Source organism: Thalassophryne amazonica, chromosome 6 (assembly GCF_902500255.1).
Source record: "Thalassophryne amazonica chromosome 6, fThaAma1.1, whole genome shotgun sequence".
NCBI lineage: Eukaryota > Metazoa > Chordata > Actinopteri > Batrachoidiformes > Batrachoididae > Thalassophryne > Thalassophryne amazonica.
The window spans coordinates 103,968,788-103,992,275 of NC_047108.1; the positions used below are offsets into that span (position 1 = coordinate 103,968,788).

Below are 23,488 nucleotides of genomic sequence, written 5' to 3' on the forward strand. Positions count from 1 at the left end.
GAAATCAGCCCTCATCAGCCATGGGTCTGGAGGGGGAATGAAATGTGTCAAATATCTGCTTTTCTTTTTCAACTTTGTATTCTGGGTGAGTAAATACTTTTTACTTGTTTAACTATTGCTACACATCATCCACACATATATACATGCGTGTGTGTATGTGTACACACATTACACGAGGGGCAATTGAGAAGTCTTGAGCCTGACCCAGAAAAAGTAGGGCATGTTCCTCCATCTTTTGCACTCTGAGAAACCAGTATTTGTCAGCATTGCACCCAGTGAATTAAAATTTCACATATTCTCAAAAATGTTGGTTTATGTGTGTGTCTGTGATTATTTATATATATATACACACACATATGGAAAACAGTTTAAAGGTGTTTTTGTAGTGCAGACATAAAAATAGTAATAATGATGTGCTGTCATGATGGAAATTTAAAGATGAATCACTTGATCTTTCTAGCATTTTAATTTGGTCTTTGCTTAGTTCGTCTCTTCCCCCAGTCCTATGACTTTAACTAGTCACACAACACACAAGTTCCTCTTTCTGAACTGTAATTTTACACTGGCTTAACAGGTTGGTTCTATCGAAATAGTGGAATTCAAATATTAAATAGATTTCTAGGGTGGCAATGTTAATCCACTAACACTTTGGGCATGTAACACATTTGTTTACATCTACAAGATAAAGGGAAAGGCACAGAGTGGGTGACTAAGGAATGTAAACCTTGTGACCAGATTTCAAAGTGTAACCAATCATATGACTTTACCAGATAGGTTTTTTTTTTTTTTTTAACAGCCCTCTTCAGCAGCCTCTTCGGGCTGTAGAAGCAGAATTTGCACACAGAGTTCATGTTATACTGAATAATACTCAGATAATCATCTCAGCCACATGTCACGTGGTTGTCTCACAGACAGGAGGAAGTGTGACAAAGCTGTGTTTATTATGTTGAGTGTTCACATAAGAATAAAAGAACATGTAAAAAAATGATGGGCATGATTGTTTTGCACTATTCTATTGCAAGTTTGATTTGATCTTCTCCCTCTGTTTGACTTTCTGTTCTCTCCTTCATGTTTTCCCACGTCAACCATTAGCCACCTATTTGACTCTAGGGCAAATATTGACATGGGTGGCACCAATAAGGACAGGTCCTAGCTGCTGCTTGGGCTGAACACAAATTTTTAAAAGGTTTAAAAGGGCTCCAAAACCTCCGTCTGTAAATGGATTTCCATCAAAATGTGTTTCCATGTTCCGTTTATTCCATCATATAAAACTGCAGGGTTCTCCCCAGACAGTGGAATAACAGAGCCATGGCGTTATCTCATGATGCTTTAGCATGGGATTTGGTGGTAATCTGACTGCACGCAAACCTGTTTTTCAAGGGAAATTTCACATAAACAACTTCAGCTCTTTTATTTTATCCTGCTTACATCCAAATGATATAAACCATGACAAAAATGCAAGCGTTACACAAAGCCCGATCAGAGGACAATCTCTGCATTTTTTTTTTTTTTTTTTTTTTTGCTTCATCTTGGCGGTGACCACAGTCCATGTAGTTGAGGAGGGGTAGCCAGAAAAACAACCTAACATACGGGGCGCTATGATTGCCGGACCATCCGGAGTGAGGGCACACCGAGCCACCATGGAGGCCAAGACCGGTGCACAGCCAACTTAAATGACATTGTCCGTCATGGGATCATCCAGATCGGAGGATAACAACAATGCTGCGGCCCCTCTGACAGTGAACAGGGAGGCCTTTATGAAAAAAATGGCAGAATGGAAATTGAAATTCTTCAGGAACTGAGACATACTTTCATTCTTTGCAATTTTCATAATGAATAGCAGCGTGCATTTTTTTCCATTCTTCTATGTTTTAAAGGACATGTCGCACCAAAATCACATTTCCAAGTGTTTCTGGCAGCGTTTCTTTGAGGAAAACGTCCCAGTGCACAATTGAATGGAATGTAGTTGTAAACATTAAGAACGGATCCACAGATTAATTGCAAAGTTTCCATAAGTGTGATAATTTCATAAGTGTGTTAATTTTGATGCAGTCACAGTGAAAGCAGCTGCTTTCACTGTGACCAGACTTGGTGCGCGTGCACGTTTTGTTAAACAGTCTGCTAGAGGCTCAGCTTTGTGCACGCTTATACTATTTATTTATTGTTTATTTATTTACGTACTGTAAATGTTGTCATTGATATAACTGTGAAAAAAATAAGAAATACATCTGTGTGATCAGACAGCAGAGAAGTCTATGTGCATGAGTGCGGTGCCTGCTCCTCCGTTACAGAATACATTCGCACACATCAAGACAGACTTTCAAAGTAAAATAAAAATAAAGCCTACCAGCTCCACTGACAAGAACAAAATACAAAAGGGGGAAAAAAAACTGAAGAAGGCACTCACCCACTTGTAGAATGATTTCTAAATAAACAATGTTTCCATCCCCCAAGGGTTGTTATGGTTGCCATCTTGGATTTCCAAAATTGCTGACTTTCAGAAATTATCTTTTCACTTTCTTCTTCTGGTTATTTGTGGGACAACTTTATGGTGAGCAGTTAACAAATAACAGCACCATTCTTGGTTTAAAGGTTCATAACCTTGTTACAAATTCCAAGAAGGAAAATCCAAAATGGCAGCACGCACCATTACTGTTCATCGGCTTCCATAATTAGTGCAGGGGTGGTGGCCAAGTGGTTAATGCACTTGGTTTCAGTGCTGAAGGTTCCGGGTTCAAATCTCACCCTTGCCACTTTTCTTCATGTAATGTGGAGTTGCGTCAGGAAGGGCATCCAGTGTAAAACCTGTGCCAATTCAACATGCAGATCCACCTTGGAATTGCTGTGGCGACCCTGAGTGCAAACAAGGGAGCAGCCGAAGAGACTTACTACAACTTCCATAATTAGTACTTGGATCCTTGCCCTCCATATTTTTTAGTCACTTGAATCATGAACTTCGTTTAACCAGTCCAGAAAGTGACAAGGTAGTTTTGAGGTTTCCATTTTTTAGAAATCTGAGATTTATTTTATTTTTGCATTCCTCATTTCATAAGCTTTCTAAAAATGTATAGTTTTACAAATCAAAAACAAATAAATACATAATCTAACAAACCTGTGACTCATTGCATAAATAATCTGATTATAAAGGCCACCAAATGTTTTGGGGTGAACTCAAACCAACAAACTGTATAAGTTTGTTGGTTTGAATTTCAAATTGAGGAACCCCAATTCCTCACTTATTGCTGCATGGGTTGCGTTAACATCAATATTTTTGATTGAATTATTATCATTATAATTAATAATCGCATTGATTCCTCATTGCCACGATGAAGAATCAATTGCTGATTCTTCATTAAAAAAAAAAAAAAAAATCACAGCAGCTGCAGCAGATGTGGACTCTGTGTTGGTAAAAGTTCTCAAATCCAAAGGTATCAAAATTATGGGATTATTCCAAATAGGCTCAAAACAAAAAGGTGGTTGGCACAATGTGCAAGGTTTCATTGGTATACAAGAGCATCACAACTCATTATTGTGTGGGGACAGTTTTGCCAGGTCTGTGATTTTCTGTGGAATTGTGCTGCTTGTGAAGTATTGCAAATTTTACTGCAGTCTATTTTTGGGAGGAAAATAGGGCACCACAGTCTCTTTTGAACCCTGTGTGATATCGCCGCATTTGACCACTTATGGGTCCCATTATGCAGTATTCACCTTATTCAACCCTGCCCACTCTTACAACAGAGGCATTTCCGTTTTGTCTTAGGCCTTCTGCTGAGTGGTGATTTCAGTATAGAACAATGGAAGTCATTCCATGGGTAGAAACAAAAGCCTTTTTGAAAAGCTCAAAGGGAACGACTCTGGCTCACCCATGGGTCATAAGAGTGGGAAGATGACATGAAAAAGTGGCCCTCGATTATTTTTTTACCCCTTTAGCGCCCACCCTCAAACGAGACGGTGCTCAATTAGTCATTTTTATTAAATGCCTAATAGGTCAAATTTGTCATTAGTGGAATTACAGTTTGTAAGGTGTTGGTGGGACTAAGTAATTTATGTGCATCTTGTCCTTGACTGCTCTTTGTTTCTACATCTTATATCATTTAGTTTAAAAATAAGTTTCCCCCTAACATTAATACTTTCTTTGTTATAAAGGCAGTATAGCAATATTTTTATTGTTGTTGCAAGACTTCTGCATGGAATGTCCAGAGGATTTCCTTGTCTGCGTTGTTTTATAGAAATAGAATATCTTTGTCATTGCACGAGTACAATGGAATTGAGGTTGAGACTCTCATAGTCAGTCCTGTTTAAAAGAGGACTAAAGTCAAGCAGCAGTGGGCGTCGGGAATAAGCTCCAGCCAAAGCAGATTTTACTTCAGGTTAATTTTAAGTTGTGGCCTGGATGTCTAGGTGGATGTCTAAAGAAATGGTGAGTGGAAAGGATCCCCCCCCCTCTTTCACTAAGAATGCAAAAGAATTACATGTATGCATGTGAAATTATAATACAGAGGAAGTTGTGTGTGTGTGTGTGTGTGGGGTGGGGGGGTTGCATACACAGCAAACACTAACATTATGCTCACTTGCTGTTGAGAGCTGGGCTCTGTAAATACAGGAAGTATATTCATGTGTTTTGTCATGTGCTGACCTTGGTTTGCTACAACTATTTTTTTTTCATAAATATTTTTGTTGAAATTTTGCTTATAAAACAGAAATAACAATAATAATAAAACAACAGACAAAAAAATTAAAAAAAAGCACTCACAAACATAAAACCTCCCACCCCCCCACCCAAAGGCACACAGTTCACTCACGTTAAATTAAAAAGTTTACATGTCGAAGTTTTTCACAACGCGAAGAAAGGGCAACCAAATGTCTTTAAGTCCTCAAACATTCCTTTAGAAATGTAGCTCAGTTCTTCCCAATGCCAAGTTGCTGGACATCAGTTTGATCCATTGACTGACTTTTGGTCTCTCCATTTCTTTCCAGTTTAAGGCAATTACATGTTTGGCCTGCAATAAACAAAAATTTACGAGTTTTCTTTCATTTGACGTTCCTTTAAAAGTATTGGAATGATGTGTAGGATACAGAATTTACTGTCCATTGGCATACTACAGTTAATTAAATCAGAAATGATGCAAGTAATCTCCTTCCAAAACTGAATTTCTACACACTGCCACATGCAATGAAAAGAGTGCCCTTTTCGCTGCTACACTTTACACAGACAATCTGGATATTAGGATTGAAATAATGGAGTTTTACAGGTGTTATATAAGTTCTAAGTATCCCTTATATTGTAGTAGCCTGAATTTAGTGTTGATTGTTTTGTGCCTGAAGACAGGCTTTACTCCATTCCTCACAGAAATGTCAACTTCCAAGTCTGTTTTCCAGGCCTGCAGATATGGTATTTTCTTTAGATGAATCAAGTAGAATACTATAGAATTTGGAGCGGTGGCCTCTGCTTTTATGGTGGTTAACACAATGATTCTCTATGGTAGATAATGGAGGCTCAGTGGTTGTTTTGAGAAAGGTGGTTATAAAACTTCTGAGTTGTAGGTATTTAAAGAAGTGTTTCTTCGGCAAATTAAATTTATTTTATCAATTGTTCAAATGACATCAATGTTCCTTCACTATATAAGTCTTTAATTTACTTAGACCTTTGTTCATCCATAGTTTAAATCCATGTCTGCTCTTCCTGGTTAAACAGATTGTTACCCCCAAATTGGTGACAAACCTGAGAGTTTAGATTCTTCATTTAGTACAGTGTGTGAGTGGTGCCAAATTGATATAGTGTTACGGAGAAAAGGGTTTTTTGTATTTTTTAGTAAAAAATTAGTTTCTGCAGAATAGATGTATGATTTTAGTGGTAGTTCTAATCCAGCATTTCCAGATGTATCCAAGATGGGGTATCAATGTCAGAAAAAAGTAAAATGTAGCAGCACCCAGTTGGGCTGCCCAGTAATACAGTTTGATGTTGGGCACTGCAAGCCCTCCTCGATCATAAGGCCAAGTATAAAAGTGACAGTCCGTAACCTTGGACGCTTACTATTCCATAGAATTTAGTAGATTCTTGGTTTGATGTCAAGCCTGTAACCATAAGATCGTTTATACTGGGAATATTGTTCAAGCTCTGATACTCTATTTTCAAGAGTTTTAATCTTCATGTCTTTCTCCATATTTTGCTGTTTCAGTTCATTCACTTGGGCCTTTAAGTCTATAATTGTTTTTTGTTGGTTCGATATGTTTTGCATGTCCAGTGTTATAAAGTTCAGAGACTTCTTATGTCCTCTAGCTCCTTTTCAATGGTTGGACTTATGCTTAAAGGGACTGATCTTATGTTTGACTCTGATGTCTCTGTGCCACTCTTTTTTGGCCCCATAATGGTTAATAAGCTCGGTCCTGTTACTTATGCTAAGCTGCTAGCTGCCAGCACGCCGCCTGCTTATAGCCGACTACTTTTAGTTGCCTCACCGGTCAACCACAATGTTTCCCTGCCGGACAGCTCTCTCCGGACCAGCCACTCAGGCAGTTTTCCCCACCAACCACTCTCTCTATACCTCAGCCTCTCTCCTCCGCCATCCACTGCTACCTCGGTTAGCTCACGGGCCAACTTCGCTCCTCCGCCGCTGCCTCGGTTTAGCTCGCGGGCCAACCTCGCTCCTCGGTTAGCTCACGGGCCAACTTCGCTCCTCCGCCGCTGTCTCGGTTAGCTCACAGGCCAACCCTCGCTCCTCGGTTAGCTCACGGGCCAACTTCGCTCCTCCGCCCTTCTTAGATACACAAGAAAAAAGATGCTGGGAGGTGCATAGGGATAGACTGAAAAAGATAGGAATTTTGGGAGAATGGACATTTTAATTATGTTTACACGGCCTAACATTGAGATTGGCATCCCACCCCATCTATCCAGAGACTCTTGTACTTTTTGAAGCAGCGGGTCATAATTTACAGGAACGAGTTTGTTAATGTCAGGAACAATTTTTGATCCCTAAGTAAGTAAAACCTTCATAGGTACTTGTAAACTGCGTTTGAATTGGTGGGTTGTCTCTGTTCAACAAAAGTAAGGAACTTTTCCTCTTGATTAACTTTGTAACCTGAAAAGATACCAAAAGTGTGCAGTATTTCGCTTACTGATTTAACTGATTCACCCAAACTGGTTAAAAATAGAACGATATCTCAGCAAAAAGGGATATCCGATGCTCACACCCTCCCACCTTCATACCAGTTATATCAGGAGATTTACGTATGGTCATCGCTAGCGGTTCAATGGCAAATAGGAATAGGAGGGGGCTTAGTGGGGCAGCCTTGCCCTCGTTGACCTACAAAGTTCTATAGGTTTTGAAACCTGGTTGTTTGTAACAACGGTGGCTGTTGGTTTTGTATATAATAATCGAATCCAATTTAAATATGTTTCACCTAGGCCGAATCTCTTAAGGTCTCAATAGATAACTCCACTCGATTCTATCAAATGCTTTTTCAGCATCTAATGATAGGAAGGCATGATCTGTGGAATTTTGTTTTTTGTATAGCAAATTCATTAAGCGTCGAATGTTGTGGAATGCCTGTCTGCAAAGTATAAATCCGTTTTGGTCATTTAATATTAATTTAGGGATATAGGGCTCAATCCTCCGAGCCAAAGCCTTACATAGTATTTTTGTATCACAGGACATTAAAGATATAGAACCCATTTCTGTAGGGTCTCTATCATCTTTTAAGAGAACAGAGATTGCAGCCTGTCTTAGGGAAGGTGGGAGGGTGCCACTCTCATAGAACTCTTTAAACATTTCAAGTAGGTGAGGCATTAATTTGTCAGCAAATCTCTTATAGATTTTGATGGGAAGGCCATCTGGCCCAAGGGCGGTTCCTGTATTCATATGATTCACTGCTTCCTTCAGTTCTTCAATACTTAGTTGTTTATCAAGCTCAATTTTGCCCCCCTCAGACAGTGTAGGAAACTGAATTCGATCCAAAAATCTGTTTTGTTCATTTAAATCCTCTGAAATTTCAGTTATATAAAGTTTGATAGTATTCTGCAAAAGCATTATTGATACTGATTGGATCAACAAGGTTCTCCCCACTGTCAAGAATATTGAATGATTGCCCTGCTTGTTTGTATTTTTTTTTTTTTTTTAGTCTCCAAGCCAGAAGTTTTCCCAGCTTTTTCCCCCTTGATCGTAGTATGATTGTCTGAGCCAAAGAAGTTGAGTTGCAATTTTGCTTGTGCTGAGCTCGTTATATTCAGATTTTAATATGAGAAGTCTTTTTTGCTTCTCTGCATCATCACAGTGATACAATTGCTCTTGTAAATCTTTTATTTGTTTTTCAGTACCCTTCAATTTCTCCAAATGAGTTTTAGATTTTTGTCTGGTAAAACTTATAATTTCCCCCCGCAGATAAGCTTTAAAAGTCTCCCATTTAATTGATACACTAGTTTGGTCTGTATTGAAAAAAAAATACTCTATTTTCCCCTCAATATACTCTACAAACTCAGAAGACTTTAGCCATCTAGCTTGGAATCTAAATGGGCGAGGAGCATAGTAATAGTTTGGAAATTTGATGGATAAAACTGGGGCATGGTCCGAAAGTACAATAGACTCATAACAGCAGTCCTGGACCAAAGATACAAGGCTAGAGGAGATTAAGAAGAAATCTATGCGAGAATAGGTTTTATAAGTGCTAGAAAAAACAAGAGTATTCATTCTTATTAGGGTAAAGTTGTCTCAAAATTTCAACTAAATTGAGGTTGGTATATTTTCCTATGATTTTCCGTGTTTGTTGGTGAGAATTATCAGAGGTATTTGACCTATCCATCCTCGGATGAATCACACAGTTAAAATCCCCTCCTATTATGTATTGACCACTGTAAGAAGACATGGTTAAAAATAAGTGTTGATAAAAAGCTGGGTCATCACCATTAGGAGCGTATAAACATGCCAAATTCACTAATGTAGAAATAATGGTATCACTAAGAATTATAAATCTCCCACTTGGATCCAAGTATTTATCTCTTAGTTGGAATGGAATTGAGTTATGGATTAATATTAAGACCCCCCCTTGCATGAGAAGTAAAATTTGAAAAAAGAACTTTCCTGGCCATCTGGACCTTATTCTATTCATATCTTTTTCTAGTAAATGCGTTTCCTGTAGAAAGCATATAGTGCTTTAATTTGCTTAATCCTACCCAGCACTTGCTTCAGTTAACAATTTTGTTAAGACCCCTAACATTCCAGCTGGAGATATTTAGAGCTAACAGACATAAAGACTGAGTTGGAAATTAGATTTGGAAAAACCCTTCTCATCATTATTCCCTTCACATGTAAAATAATAGAGATAAGTAATAAACCACACTGAGTGAATCCCCGAACATAATCCCTCCCACATTTCCCCAAATGAAATGTGGTCTTGAACACTTCTAACTTGTGAACTCTGGTTATATAGAACGTGCTGACCACTCTGTGGGTAACGTTAAGCTGCGTCCTCATAAATGCAATCACGGGTGTCCTCTGGCCAAAAAAGAAAAACAAAGGACCAATAATAATTATATATATATATATATATATATATATATATATATATATATATATATATATATATATATAAAATAAATTTTCCAGTAATAAAGAAAAAGCATATTTATGCCTGACCCAGTTCCAGTAAATGGAATGACAAAGTTATCAATAACATTCACTTACACTATTGTTCATTGATGTAGCATTTACCACAACATGGAGTGCAAAGCAGTCAGTCCTCTTCACAGTTTGAGTGCGGGGACAGTTTCTTGATGTAGTCTTCTGCCTCCTGGACTGACCTGAAGACTGTGCGCCTGTCGTTGGGTGTGATGATCAGCTGCGCGGGGTACAGCATGCCGTAGCGGATATTCAGGGCTCGAAGTCGGGCTTTCACTCCATCAAAGCACCGCTGCTTCTGGCGGGTCTCAGAGGACAGATCCGGGAAGAAATTGACTCGTTGATCTTCGTAGTAGACAGTCTTCATTTTTCTGGCCGCTCTCAGGGTGGCTTCTCGATCTCTGTGGTTCAGGAACTTCATAATGACCACCCTTGGTGTGGTAGAGTTGGGGTTCTGAAGTCCAATTGTATGCGCTCTCTCGATCACGGGTGGCGTGTTAAAACAGTCACCAAGCGCCACTTTAAGCCACCTCTCCAAAAACCCACACATATCTGCACCCTCAACTTTTCACGCAGACCAACCAGTCTAAGATTAGAGCGTCTGTTTCTGTCCTCCATTTTCATTTACTTTGCTGGTAAGAAATTTCACATTTTTTTCCAATTGTTCAACTTTTCGTTGGAGAGAAGTTATCGCGTCTTCTGTTGTTGTTATGCGCTCCTCCGCCTCCTCAAGTCTGCAAGCATGCAATTGTATTTCTCCCTTAATGCTGTTGATAGCTTATAGTAAGTCTGCAGCTTGCTTCTCATTGTTTCCCTGCAGTGAACAAATAGCTTCAAGAATATTGCTGTTTGTCGCGGTCTCTTTTTCCACCGCTCCGGTGGTGATTAGCCTCTTGTTAGCATTAGCCTCGCTAGCTTCATTTTCTGCTGTTGAATGCGATCCTGCTTTTCCAGTCTGTTGACTAACTTATGGAGTTTGGGTGGCATAATAGCACGAAAGGTTGGATAGATGATTAAATGAAGAAAATAAATGTTGTCCAGTTTAGAGTTATTTTTAGGGTTTTAGCCGGGAGCCATCCACGTTTGCGTCTTGACACTACGAAGCCATAACCGGAAGTCTTTGCTACAACTATTACCATTCTTTTCAAAGGTCTTGGGAAGAGTGGTTGTGAAACAATGTCTTGTATATTTGATGGATATAATCTCTTTGTCTTTACAGTCTGCATTTTTACCTTGGATCTTATTGGCTAGATTAGTGCGTTTTTTCAAAAATACTTTCATTTTTCTGAAATGAAGTATGGGGTACCACAAGTTCTGCTCTAGATCCACAATTCTCCAAATGTAGCTCCTCTTGATCATTTTGTACATAGCTGGGGCATTTATTTCACCTTATGCTAACGACCTCCTGATGTGCACGCCCTTTCCAGTCAAAATGTCTTATATTGAACGTGGAGACTTGTCTGGCTGCAAGTGAAAAACAGGGTGTCTTCAGACATTTTACATTTGAGCTTTAAGAAGACTTTAGATAATACTTGTAATTAGTCTTGCCAGATGGATTCATCTGTATGACAAATTAATGCTGTCGATGGGTAAATGTGTAATTCATCAAAGTGAAAGAAATAGACAACTGGGTGTGAGGTGTGATCCACCAGTGTCATTTGAGCCGTACATTAGAGCGGTGGTAATTTTCGCTTGCGTAATATGTGCAATATAGTGTGCGTGTTGAGTGAACAAGATTTAACCAACAGGTCAGGTTTTGTCTTGGGGGGGAAAACCCCCCCAATATTTCTCATTGGAGAAATTGATTAAAACTTTAGAAGACTTTATCATTGATTGAATCCAGTAATGCTTCAAAACTAGTTTCATTTATAGATAAATTTGATCTGTAAATGTTTGGTTGCCCTTTTATTTTTTTCTTTTATTATATGTAAATAATATACAATGTTATTATATTGTGTACTTATGTTCTTTTTAATTTAACGTGTGCAGCCATTCCAAGATTTTGTACAGTACCCATGTTGATTGTATTTAATGCGGCATGGTAGCTTAGTGGTTAGCACTGGTACCTCACAGCAAGGTTGTGGGATCGCTTCCCTTTCTGTCTGTGTGGAGTTTGCGTGTTCTTTCCGTGTCTGTGAGTTTCCTCCATGTACTCCCACAATCAAAAACATGCTTATTTAGGGTCTGCTCCTTTCTCTGCCCATGACCAAGCCAAATCTCTACATCTGGAGTTGGTTGGTTGCAATGTCTGAATCAGACCCGCTGCTGTGGTGCTCTGATCGCTTCCTCCATCTTTTATTATGAAATAATGTTGAATTTATGTTGAAATGATTGTTATACGAATGCTTCAGACATCTGTTGCTGAGCTAGATCATGACTGGAGTGCAGTTTTAAGCAGAAACGAGGTGATAATTGGTAAATCGCTGCTGACGCTCAGAAATGACACATGCGCAGTGAAGGTAGGGCAGACCGTTCTGTCAGTGATACCTGAACATAAAAAAAAAAAGTTTCTGGTTTTCATTCCACAAACTGGTTCAAAGCCTTGGTTGTGTATCCACATATCTTAGGGAATTTATCAAACCAAATGTGCCAATCCACGCTTCACAATCTCAGGACTTAAATGTGTTTGTGTTTCAAGCTTTAAAAAGCTGCCAGTAGGTTACAGAGCTTCATCCTCTCATGCCCCTCTACTGTGGAAGAACCTGCCTGTAGATTTTACAGAATTCCTGTCTTGAAACATTTAAGGATGAGATTAAAACATACAGGTATTTATATTTTTGCTTCAATTTGTTGTTGAATGTGTCTGGCTTGCTTTCTTTTTATTTTCAGTGACTGTTCTAATTTCATAATTCTTTTAAACTTGTTTTTATTGACTCAACTGCACTTTAATTTTGACTTGAAAGTGCTTTATAAATAAAGCGCACACACGCATACATATATATATTGGGAGGTGGTGGTGGGGGGGAATTGTATAGGTATCACCCTTACTGTTTGTCCATGAGTCTTGTAAACACTGTAGCTCCTAAACCAGTTCACAGCTTTCCATAAAACCTTGCACACCATTTGTAGTTGTGTATGAAGGAAAATGAGTCTCACATTTTGGCCATTTGTTTTTAACTGAGGCATCGTATATTGATTTTTGTCAGCGCTTCCTTATTGGTGTATTTCAGTATGTCATACGACATTGTATATGAAGGAAAATATTCCAGGCTACAATCTTCAAGTAGAGATAATTGGACTCTGGTATGTTGACTTTTATATGTAAGTGTGTTACATTTATAAACTGGCCTTGTGGCTGAGGTATTAAAGTGCATACCACATGCTGCTGAATGCAGCTTGCAGTATCTCCAGATTTGAATCCTGGTTGATGCGACCTTTTCTGCATGTCTCTCTCAACTCTCACTGTAGTAATGGCAGAAAACTGTACAAAAAAACACAGATGTTCTACCACTCATATGTATTGTTTATAAAAATTTCCTGTGCAGTCAGTAAATATGGCAGTGTACCATTACATAACCAGTTTAATAATAAATAAATGATCAGTGACAGATTCCCACATAAAGTCAGACTGACTCATGCCAGTTTATTTATTCTGACTGTCCTGCCTGTTCTCCTCTTGATGAAGTCTGTTGAAAGAAGTACTGTTTGCTTTAGAGCTTGATAATCTCATCTGATCATGGTCAAATAGTTCATCCACCCAACACTTGGAAAAGAACCATTTAACCACTGTATCACCCCACCCAAAAATACCGACACTGCAGTATCACAAGTCTGCATGTGAATATTTGCCATGCACATACAGGAACTGCAGAGTGTTGCAACTTCCTTCTGTATGTTTCACACTTTGTGCCAAGTCATTCTTGCATACTTGTGTTAACGGATAATTTGTACTTGCTTGCATTTCATTAAAACACATTAGGAAAAAGGATATAGTCAGAAATTTGTCTCCTTTCTTTCCTGCAGGCATGTGGTCTAGCAATGATTATTGTGGGGATCATCGTTCAGGTGACTCTGCACAACACCTTAATGATCCGTGATCCATCAGCCTCAGGAGCCCCCATCGTGATCATTGTAGTTGGTGTGATTATTTTCTTCATCGCCTTCTTTGGCTGCTGTGGAGCCTGGAAGGAAAACTACTGCATGGGTCACCATGGTAACTTGTCTAGATTACTGCTGTGTCTAATCACAGGGTGACAAAAGGGCACATCATAGTTCAGTGTAAAATCTTACTTTGTGCAGAATTAGACATGTGCAAGATATTCTAATAATCAAACGTGTCATTCTTAATTTCTGTCTTTCTCTGCACTCTTGTCTCCAGTTTGCCGTCCTGCTCACACTCATTATCCTCATTGAGATTGCAGCAGCCATTACTGCATATGTCTTCAGGGGGAAAGTGAGTGGGACATTTCTGCTTCTTTGTCTCCAAGTGCCTGTCAAAGGCTTGGTTTGATTTGAACTCTGTGCTGTCTTCCTTCCATCCAGATCAAAGGTATTGTCAGGGATAGCCTCAATAACATGATTGAGGACTACAACAAGAGTGTACCTGGATTCAGAGACACTGTGGATAAGCTGCAGGAGGGCGTGAGTAATGCATGAAAGCTTACTCAGGGTATTTACTTAAGTTTGACAACACCTTTACACAACACCACCGCATCCTGTTGGTCGGTGTGTTCATGACATCACAAGGTTCCCCCTCCACTTTGGACAGTTGACACTAATTGGAACATTTCATGGAAGCATAACAAAAACCTAGAGCTGTTGCCTTCTTTGAATAGATCAGTCAGAAATGTTAAAACTTTTAAGCAAATATTTGGGATTTCTCACAGACTATTTTTAGATGCTTTGGGGTTACCGTAATCTCTTCATTTGAGACAAAATGTAATTAATCTGTGCAGCATTGATTTAGAATGCAAACACCGTCATGGGCTAACCATCTGTATAATGTATCGGAATGGGAACAAATGAATAACTGCTCTAAACCGCACTGCTGAATAGGCCATAAGTGTCATTAGAAGCGTGTAGTAGCATAGAGAGGTTCCCCAAAATGTAAGTTAACTTTTTAAGAACAAATTATACTGTTAGCTGCTTACTTAGCCTGCAGTCCATTCAGTGGAATTGCAATATGTGCTTTGAGTGTTTTTAGCTTGCCAGGTGTCAATTACATTATAAGACTATGTTTATGTTCTAAATCAATGTTTCAGTTATTAATCAATTAATTATTTATGTGAGTGCAAGGATTAGCCCCCAAACATCAAGAAATAGATCTTAGATTGAGAAAAAAAATGTTGACTTGTTCTCTTTTTTTTTTCTTTTTTTTTTTATTTAACTGGTTTATTTACAGTTGAAATGCTGTGGTGTCAGCAACTACTCTGACTGGGATCACTACGGACCCTGAGACTCACTCAGGTGCCTGACTCTTGCTGTGTGAATGTCAGTAAAGACTGTGGAATTGAGGCCCTGTCAAAGCCTACCAAACTTCACAGTAAGGTAAAGCACTTAGCTGTTGACCATTGATCTTCCAAAATGGAATGCCCCCCCATGCTGCAACTTTCTTTCCTAAACACTAAACAACTGTCACTTGAATGTGGAGACTAACTGGAGTTTCTTTTCCCCTGTGTAATCCAGGGTTGTCAGGCAGCTTTGGAGGAATTACTGCAGAAAAACATCCAGTGGGTGATAGTTGCAGCTCTTGTAATTGCTTTCTTGCAGGTACGTATATCAAACTAAAACATACTCTCAAAATATTGAAGTTTCTGGTTACGCCATTTTACACCTGATCACCTCAGGCTTCATAAAGTCGTGATGCTCACAAACTGTCTGAACTAACAAACCACCATTCTGCTCACAGTGGGTGACAGCACTATGTATTTGAATGATGATGTTCATTTGGCTGCTCCCATTTTGTTTGGGGTCACCACAGCGGATACAGCCAGATCCAAATTGGCATTTGGCACAAGTTTTACGCCGGATGCCCTTCCTGACGCAACTCCAGTGTAACCTGGAGAAACACACACAGCCGCTGGTGTTCCAAAGAGGTCTCCCATCCAAGTACTAACCAGGCCCCGCACTGCTTCTGAGATCTGATGGGATCAGGCTTACACAGAGCAGATCGGCTTGCACTATGTATTTGAATATGGCTCTGAAAAGCTATTTATGAAAAATAAAGTTGGGACGTAGGCTTCACGTGTTGATAGATGCAATACCAACACCAAAATAACCCGCTATAAGTTAAAGCTTTCTAAGAGCCTGAAGGTGCCTCTTTTTTTAAAACCTAAAAAAACAGATACTGATGTGATTGTGGAGGTTTAATTTTATTTTTGATTACACATGCATCAATGTTGGCCTGAAGAGAGTGAAAGTCTCAATTTCAGATGTTAAAGAAAATAATGTTACTACATTAAGTACAGACTCAAATTATTGAATGAGGTTTAATAAAATTGTCGTCTATTCAGAACACTGAGTGGTCTTTGTTTATCGCCGACGCATCAAGTTCGATCAGTCCGTCAGTCAGCCGAACGCGGAAGTAACGCTGTGCTGATCAGTGACCAGTGTGAAGTAGGTGCACAATGAGCGTGTAGTGTAAGGGAGGTAACTGTGTACTCTTTCAACTTTTCCCTCCAACAAATCATAAAAACCGAGACGGTATCGAAGCGCAGTCGAAGATTTTACTTACGCACATTTTCATTGGTTATTACAAAGCTTATGACCAATCAGCGCAAAGGTTATATATGCGTTTCTCCCACCCTTACATGTATGTTTGTTGACAAGTGTGCCATGCTGAAAGTGGAGAATGCTGAAAATCAAGTAAGTCTACGTAGTTATGAAAAAATATTTTGGTCACAAAAATACACATGTACAGTAGATGGTCTTAGTAAGGGTTTACAGTTTGAATGTGCGCTCATTTATTATATTGTGCGCATGTTTTATGATGATGTGTGCACATTTTATTATATTGTAAAACGTGCACTCAATATTGTCTTGACACATAAATGTTGGCTTTACACTGTGTGAGCTTTGGCCCTTTTTCAGATGATTTTTCATTCGTGCGAGAATTTTTTGAACCGAGTTTCAGGTTAATCGCGCGTCCTGCATCGTGTAGTGTACATGGAGTAACAAGCTGTGTTTAACATCTCACGACCATCTCCTGATCACCGATCGTATGGTCGAATGAAAATCAAACCTGTTTGATATTATTCTGGTCGGCCGTCGTGAGGGTATCCTGCTGCTGACGAGCTACAAGCATCCAAACCGCTCGCACTGAGCATGTGCAAACACCGCAGATCTGTCTTGTAATGTGTGTGGGTTTTTTTTTGGGGTTTTTTTTTTACTTTGTCTCCCATCAAGAGTTTTTGTAAATTAAGTTTGAAAAAAGCTTACGTTTTGCTTCTGGATTACGAGTCCGACGTGTGGTTTTTGAACGTACAGTGTGTGAGAACATAAATCGGGCGCTCTGAACTTTTACACCGTGCGATTCTGTGGTACAGTTTGAACTGAAACCGAGTACAGTGATTAAAAATAACATACAGTGTCTGCCCAGCTTCTGGACGAATACTGCCATGAACACTACTGGTCAGTAGATGGCAGTAGAGAATGTGAAAACTTACCAAAACAAAATTCGAGATAATCCGTGTCTGCTGCTTTAAGATGCGTGGAATTTAACAAACGCAAATACAATAACAATGTCTATAAACCCAGAGAATATATTCACAAGAGTTTTAGGCACTAGAGTTTATTGCTGTTGTCCGTAGAGCCTGAACAGTGTGTCAGAAATGCATTTGTCCTGTCGTGAACGTACTGAGATTACTCTATCCTACCCATAATGCACTGCTGGGCACAGCATGTGTTCACTAAAACCTTAAAAATTAGCGCATTACTTTAAAACTAAAATATGTCTGATATTTTCACTTTATAAAACTTCAGACGTGACAGTAATTTTAAATAACTTGTCCAAAATTAGTTTGGTTAAAATTTGAACCGTAAGTTAAAAATGTATGCCTCTGGATGACTTGGGTGATATTGCCCACGTATCAGTATGGTGTTAAAGGAAATTATTATTATTATTTTTTTTTTTTTGGTGACTAGTTCTCTTTTTGCCTGCAGAGGATAGAGCAGTTTCTCATAGAAGCAGCTCTCTTCTGTTTGCAGAGGGTAGAACTATACATCTGTTATGACACTTTTAACAGGTAGGTGCTCAACTGATTTTAAATTTTAAAAATGTTTGTTGCTGTTCAACTTTGTTTACTACATTATCGGTCAAAAATTTATCGGAAGATAATTAGTCCGATAATGGTTATTAAAGTTATCTAAAAAAAATAATCCGATAATGAAAACATTATCTTCGATAATTATCTGTTATCGGAACTGTGCCCGCCACTGGTTCTGGTTAGGTTACAGTATATTTCAGGAAATGTCTGAAAGATTTTTTTTTTTTTTTAAGTTTTCATTGACTTTTGGGGGGGGGGGGGGGGGTTATGGTCGCTTCCTCTCCTCTGATAAGAACAGTTGTCTGAGATTGTCAGACTGGGTGCTGATATGGCCAGTTTTTGCCATAGACTTCATATATACTGGACAAACCCTCCGTGACATCACCTATAGGTTTTCTGAAGAGCAGTTTTGAAGCTGAAATAGGGCGGCTCCAAATGTCACCATTTTGGCAGTGCCGTAAGGTACCTTGACACTTGCACAAATTTGATCCACGCACTGGCATGTGAGCTGCTGTGCCACAGAGTAAACCCTTGTAACATTTTGCAGGTTATCAGAAGGCAGTAAATTACGAAGAATAAAAAAAACTGGTATTCCAAATAAATAGTGCGAGGTTTGCAAGGTAAAAAATTTAATACTGCAACAGAGCGAGCCGAATACGCACCTACTCACTAAATGTTATACCGGAATTCCCTATGGAACGCTATTTTGTGCATATCCATTTTTAGGGACTGGTCACAAAAAAAACAAAAAAAAAAACGTACCAATTTTCAGCACTCTTTGTCTGGGGTACCAAAATAATGAACCGGTTGCAAAAGGGAGGCCCTACCCACTTCTGTCCATTGATTGTCTCAAGCTGGGCAGACACTGAACGATATTTCCAATCGTTGTACTCTGCTCCAGCTTAAACTGTACGACAAAACCGCAGGGTGTAAAAGTTCAGAGCGCGCAATTCATGTTCTCACACTATACAGCCCGATGCAATCTAACTACTCACATTGCATGTTCAAAAACCACATTGGACTTGTGTTTCCGGAAGTAAAACGTAAATAGCTTTTTTGTTTTTTTTTTCCCCCAAACTTTATATTTCTTATTTTTACAAAAACTCAATGGGAGACATCAAAGTTAAACAAAACAAAAAATAATACATGACTTTACATGAGTTGAAGAATAAGGGTGCAAAAAAGAAACAGAAGCTGCTCTCCCAAAGAAATGATCACTGTTTATGCTCTCTCCAATTCCACATCGGTGTTTGCAAATGCGCAGTGCGAGAGGTTGGGGTAAATCGACTCATACGAGGTCTGTCAGAAAAGTATCCTACTTTTTTTTTTTTTAAACTATATGGATTTGAATCGTGCGATTACATCAGCCAACCTTGAACCCTCGTGCGCATGCGTGAGTTTTTTCACGCCTGTCGGTTACGTCATTCGCCTGTGGGCAGGCATTGAGTGAGGAGTGGTCCACCCCTCCCGTCGGAATTCCTTTGTCTGAAAACTTGCTGAGAGACTGGCGCTTTGCTTTATCAAAATTTTTTTCAGAACCTGTGAGGCACATCCAAGTGGACACCATTCGAGAAATTCAGCTGGTTTTCGGTGAAAATTTTAATGGCTGAGAAATTATGGAGTGTTACTGTCGCTTTAAGGACTTCCCACGGGGCGGGCCGTCGCGCAGCGCTCCGAGGCGCCGTCGTCAGCCTGTTTCGAACTGAAAACCTCCAAATTTAAGCCTCTGTTGACCCAGGACGTCGTCAGAGATCTTTCAGAAGAGGTTGGGATCAGCAGTTTATCCAGACATTCCACTGTTAACGGAGATTTTGTAATGAAAGACGTGCGGAGGGATTGGCGCGTCGGCAGGCAGCCGGCGCGGTGCGCCGCCACAGGAAAACACCTCCGTGTTAACCATTTGTAAAAACCAGGCGGCTTTTGATGGCTTTCAGTTGAGTATCTGAGAAATTGTTTAACAGCTGGACATGTTCCATCTTGTCCTTAAGGCTTCCAACGGAGGTGTTTTTCCCTGTGGCGGCACGCCAATCCGTCCGCATGTCTTTCATTACAAAATCTCCTTTAACAGTGGAATGTCCGGATAAACTGCTGATCCCAACCTCTTCTGAAAGTTCTCTGTTCTTTCACGACGTCCTGGGTCAACAGAGGCTTAAATTTGGAGGTTTTCAGCTCGAAACAGGCTGATGGCGCCTCGGAGCACTGCCCGACGTCCCGCTCCGTGGGAAGTCCTTAAAGCGACAGTAACACTCCATAATCTCTCATCAGCCGTTAAAATTTTCACCGAAAACCAGCTGAATTTCTCGAATGGTGTCCACTTCGATGTGCCTCACAGGTTCTGAAAAAATTTTGATCAAGCAAAGCGCCAGTCTCAGGAAGTTGCCAGACAAAAGAAATCCGACGAGAGGGGTGGACCACTCCTCACTCAAGGCCTGCCCACAGGTGAATGACGCAACCGACAGGTGTGGAAAAAACTCACGCATGTGCACGAGGGTTCAAGGTTGGCTGATGTAATTGCACGTGATTCAAATCCATATAGTTTGTGAAAAAAAGAAAAAGGTCGGATACTTCTCTAATAGACCTCATAGATGCTTGTAGCGCTGCTTCAACAGCGCAATACCCTCACGAGGGCCGACCAGAATATCAAACAGGTTTGATTTTCATCCGACCATACGATTGCCGATTGGGAGGTGGTCATGAGAGGTTAAATGCAGCTCGTTATTTCATGTATACTACATGATGCAGGTTGCATGATTAAGCTGAGACGGCGCGATCCAAAAATTCTCGCACGAGCTTCAGTGAAAGTTACTGTCCTCACGCATCCATACAGTTCAGACTGTTTAAAATATTAAAATCATTCACACACTGAGTAAAAAGTCTTAAGCTTACCTGTTACGTCATTTCTGTTGCATTCATGATCACAGCCTGGCGCAAACTGTTATCCACTTAAGGTGCTTTTATTTTGGAAAATGACGACTGAAAATACTTTGTCCTTATCGTGGCTGAATAAATGCAGTGATTTTAAAGAAGTCCCTCTGTGTTTGTCTGCTCTGGGTGCATTTTTCCAGCATGAACCAGATAACTCCAGCACTTTGTCCTACCAACAAGAAAAATAATATTTAAAAAAAATTGAGTCACAGCGCTGCATTTATTCACGCCAGCATTCACCACAGCCATACATCGCTTTTTTAGCATTCTGCTCGTGAAATAAATCCCATTAATGATCCACCAAGACAAATTCAATTTAAAAAATGTTAAATTGCACAGTTCGGACTTCGTGTGGAGGGGGCAAGGCTGTGCAACAGTGTACTCGCTCTCAATGACATACATGTTGACATCTACATCCTCTGGCTACCAGACAAAAGGTACTCCTTGCCGTAGAAACAAACCAGACTTGACGATGCTGAACTGTACCATACCACCTTGTGGAAACAAGACTTTAGTTTTGCTGTATAGTTGGATATTTTAACATGGACTTCTCTGGAGAGGACTCTTGGAGACAGCCAAAGGAATGGCCATTCAAGTAACTGTAAGATTTGCCACATCCATGTTTGCTTCATTTTTCAGTATTGGAAGTAAGGGGATTTGTTTTTACAACTCTGACATGTGGTAGCACAGACACAGTTGTGTTCATTTCAGACTTACAGGCATCTTCAGCTTTGCCATTGTTCTATTCTTAGGTCAAGACTAGTTGGAAGCAGACATTCTCCAACCTCCATACTTTTTTATTTTAAAAGATAATTACTGTTTGAAGGTTTGAGAATGAGTTTTTCTTGCACAGAAGGATGGGAAAATGTGGTCAATTAAAGTGACAAATACAATTTGGAAAGTACTGAAGTTTGTTCTTCTGTTTGTGAATGATTTTCAGAATGACTGCACAACAGCACCACCAGGAGGACTGTTGGATTGCAGTCTTTGACAATTATTCATTTGGACAATAGTTTAAAAATAAAGTATACTAAACAAACTTCAACATTTTAGTTCTTATTTCAACATTCCACCTTTAATCTAAATTGCGATTTTGTTCACTCTTTCTAATTTACCCTCTGTGCTGTTAAAACAAAGTGTATTTCAAAGAAAATCTAACCTTACTGCAGTGACTTTGAGACAAAGTAAATCAGCATCTATTCACGCCAGTGTTCTGTTGTGCGTTTTCCTTTCAGATTATGGGCATTGTGTTCGCCTGCATATTGATGAGAGGCATCCACAGTGGCTACGAGGTCATGTGATCCCCCCCCCCCCCCCCTCACACCCAAGAAACAGTTTGTTCAGGGCACATCTGTTTGGAGACTCATTTAGAAACGTTGGATATACTCATCTGACAGCTTTAGTTATTGATGCACAAAACAATGTTTTCATTTATATTGATTATCAAATATTTCATAGTTTAGCAGTGCCATTCTTTAGATGCTGAATGCGGTTTGGAAGGCAAAATGACATTTGTTAGGTTTTTGTTTTTTGATCTGATTTGATGTTATCTTATTGGTTTTGAGGAATTCTAACATCTTTTACTTTCTTTGTACTGTTATAAACTTTGAATCTATTTGACCTGAATTGTTATCTTGCTGGTACCCAGTATCTATTTTATAAATAAAGACCCTTTACATTTACATTTGACTTTAACTGAAATGTAAAGTCAATGACAAATGCTTTTTAAATCTTCAAATAATTTCAGTATTTATTTCAGACACAGGCCCACATGTTATTGGCGGAGCAATACAATATTCAAAAGTCAACATATTTCAGAAGATTCATATTCATTCAACAGAATGTTTGCAACTCACATTTCAAGTGTATTGCGCACAGGAAGTAACACATTTTACCTTTTGTATTACACCTGCAAAAGTGGTGTGCACTTCCTCTTTGTACTGACATTCTGCTGCGCCACCCCCCCCCCCAAACAAAAATAACATTGTGCAACGTGTGGTCTGACCAGCACAAGAGGGTGTGCCAGTTAACAAGTATCAAATGTTTGAAAATGCTGGTCAGTGTCTACATTTTAAAGAAGGAATATGAAACTTGTTGGTTCTGCCAACATATAAAGCGGCTGCAAGCTGCATTTTGCCACGCTTCAGTGGATATTAATCAGTGCATCCCAACTTCAGTCTCTTATGAGGTACTACTATATATTTTCTGAAACAATACACAAACCAAGCTCTTCTTTTAAAGTTGGTAGGTTAGACCTTACTTGTGTGAAGTCCCTTGAGGCAACTTTGTTGTGATGTGCGCTATATCAATGAAAATAAATTGAATTTACATCCCCAATAAAAGTGACTTTACTCTAATAATGTTCAAGTAACTGGTTGTCTTTCTTGTTTGGTGGTATTGGTTATTGTCACTTCCTCTGAATGTTGTTGGTAATTAAAGTTTTTGCTGTCTGCAAACAAGATTATTCTAAAGTTTCCAGAACAGACACAGAACATTTTATTGTGGACCTGACTTGAGATCTGAAAAAAAAAAAAAAGATATTGACAAGAGCAGCTGTAATTTGTTTTTGCCTCTTATATGAAACAAAACAGTTAGCTTCAGATTTGTCAGTGAGGGCTGGAGCTGTTTGGGTAGTTGACAGAAAGCAACACGAGGTTGTACAACAGCAGTGACACCTCAGATTCTGTAAAAATGAAAACAAACCGGTGATAATGACATTAAATATAAATAAGTGATGCCCCTGAAACA

At 39.4% G+C, this 23,488-nt stretch overlaps 2 protein-coding genes and 1 pseudogene across 2 annotated transcripts in view; 1 reads left to right on the forward strand and 2 right to left on the reverse strand.

Moving 5' to 3' along the window:
* LOC117512827 (CD63 antigen-like) lies at positions 1 to 22,717 on the forward strand. The gene is given in 9 exon segments (XM_034173066.1): positions 1 to 85; positions 13,575 to 13,754; positions 13,756 to 13,764; positions 13,930 to 14,004; positions 14,094 to 14,192; positions 14,953 to 15,000; positions 15,003 to 15,098; positions 15,237 to 15,320; positions 21,976 to 22,717. Coding segments are annotated over 9 exon segments (705 nt in total). The 5' UTR covers positions 1 to 37; the 3' UTR covers positions 22,042 to 22,717.
* Positions 22,288 to 23,488, reverse strand: part of LOC117512825 (LETM1 domain-containing protein 1-like) — a 21,694-nt gene continuing 20,493 nt past the window's right edge. The window contains exon 10 of the mRNA XM_034173064.1: positions 22,288 to 23,370. Within this exon, the coding sequence (XP_034028955.1) occupies positions 23,347 to 23,370 (24 nt within the window). The 3' untranslated portion in view covers positions 22,288 to 23,346. The remainder of the gene's footprint in view (positions 23,371 to 23,488) is intronic.
* Positions 22,288 to 23,488, reverse strand: part of LOC117512829 — an 8,509-nt pseudogene continuing 7,308 nt past the window's right edge.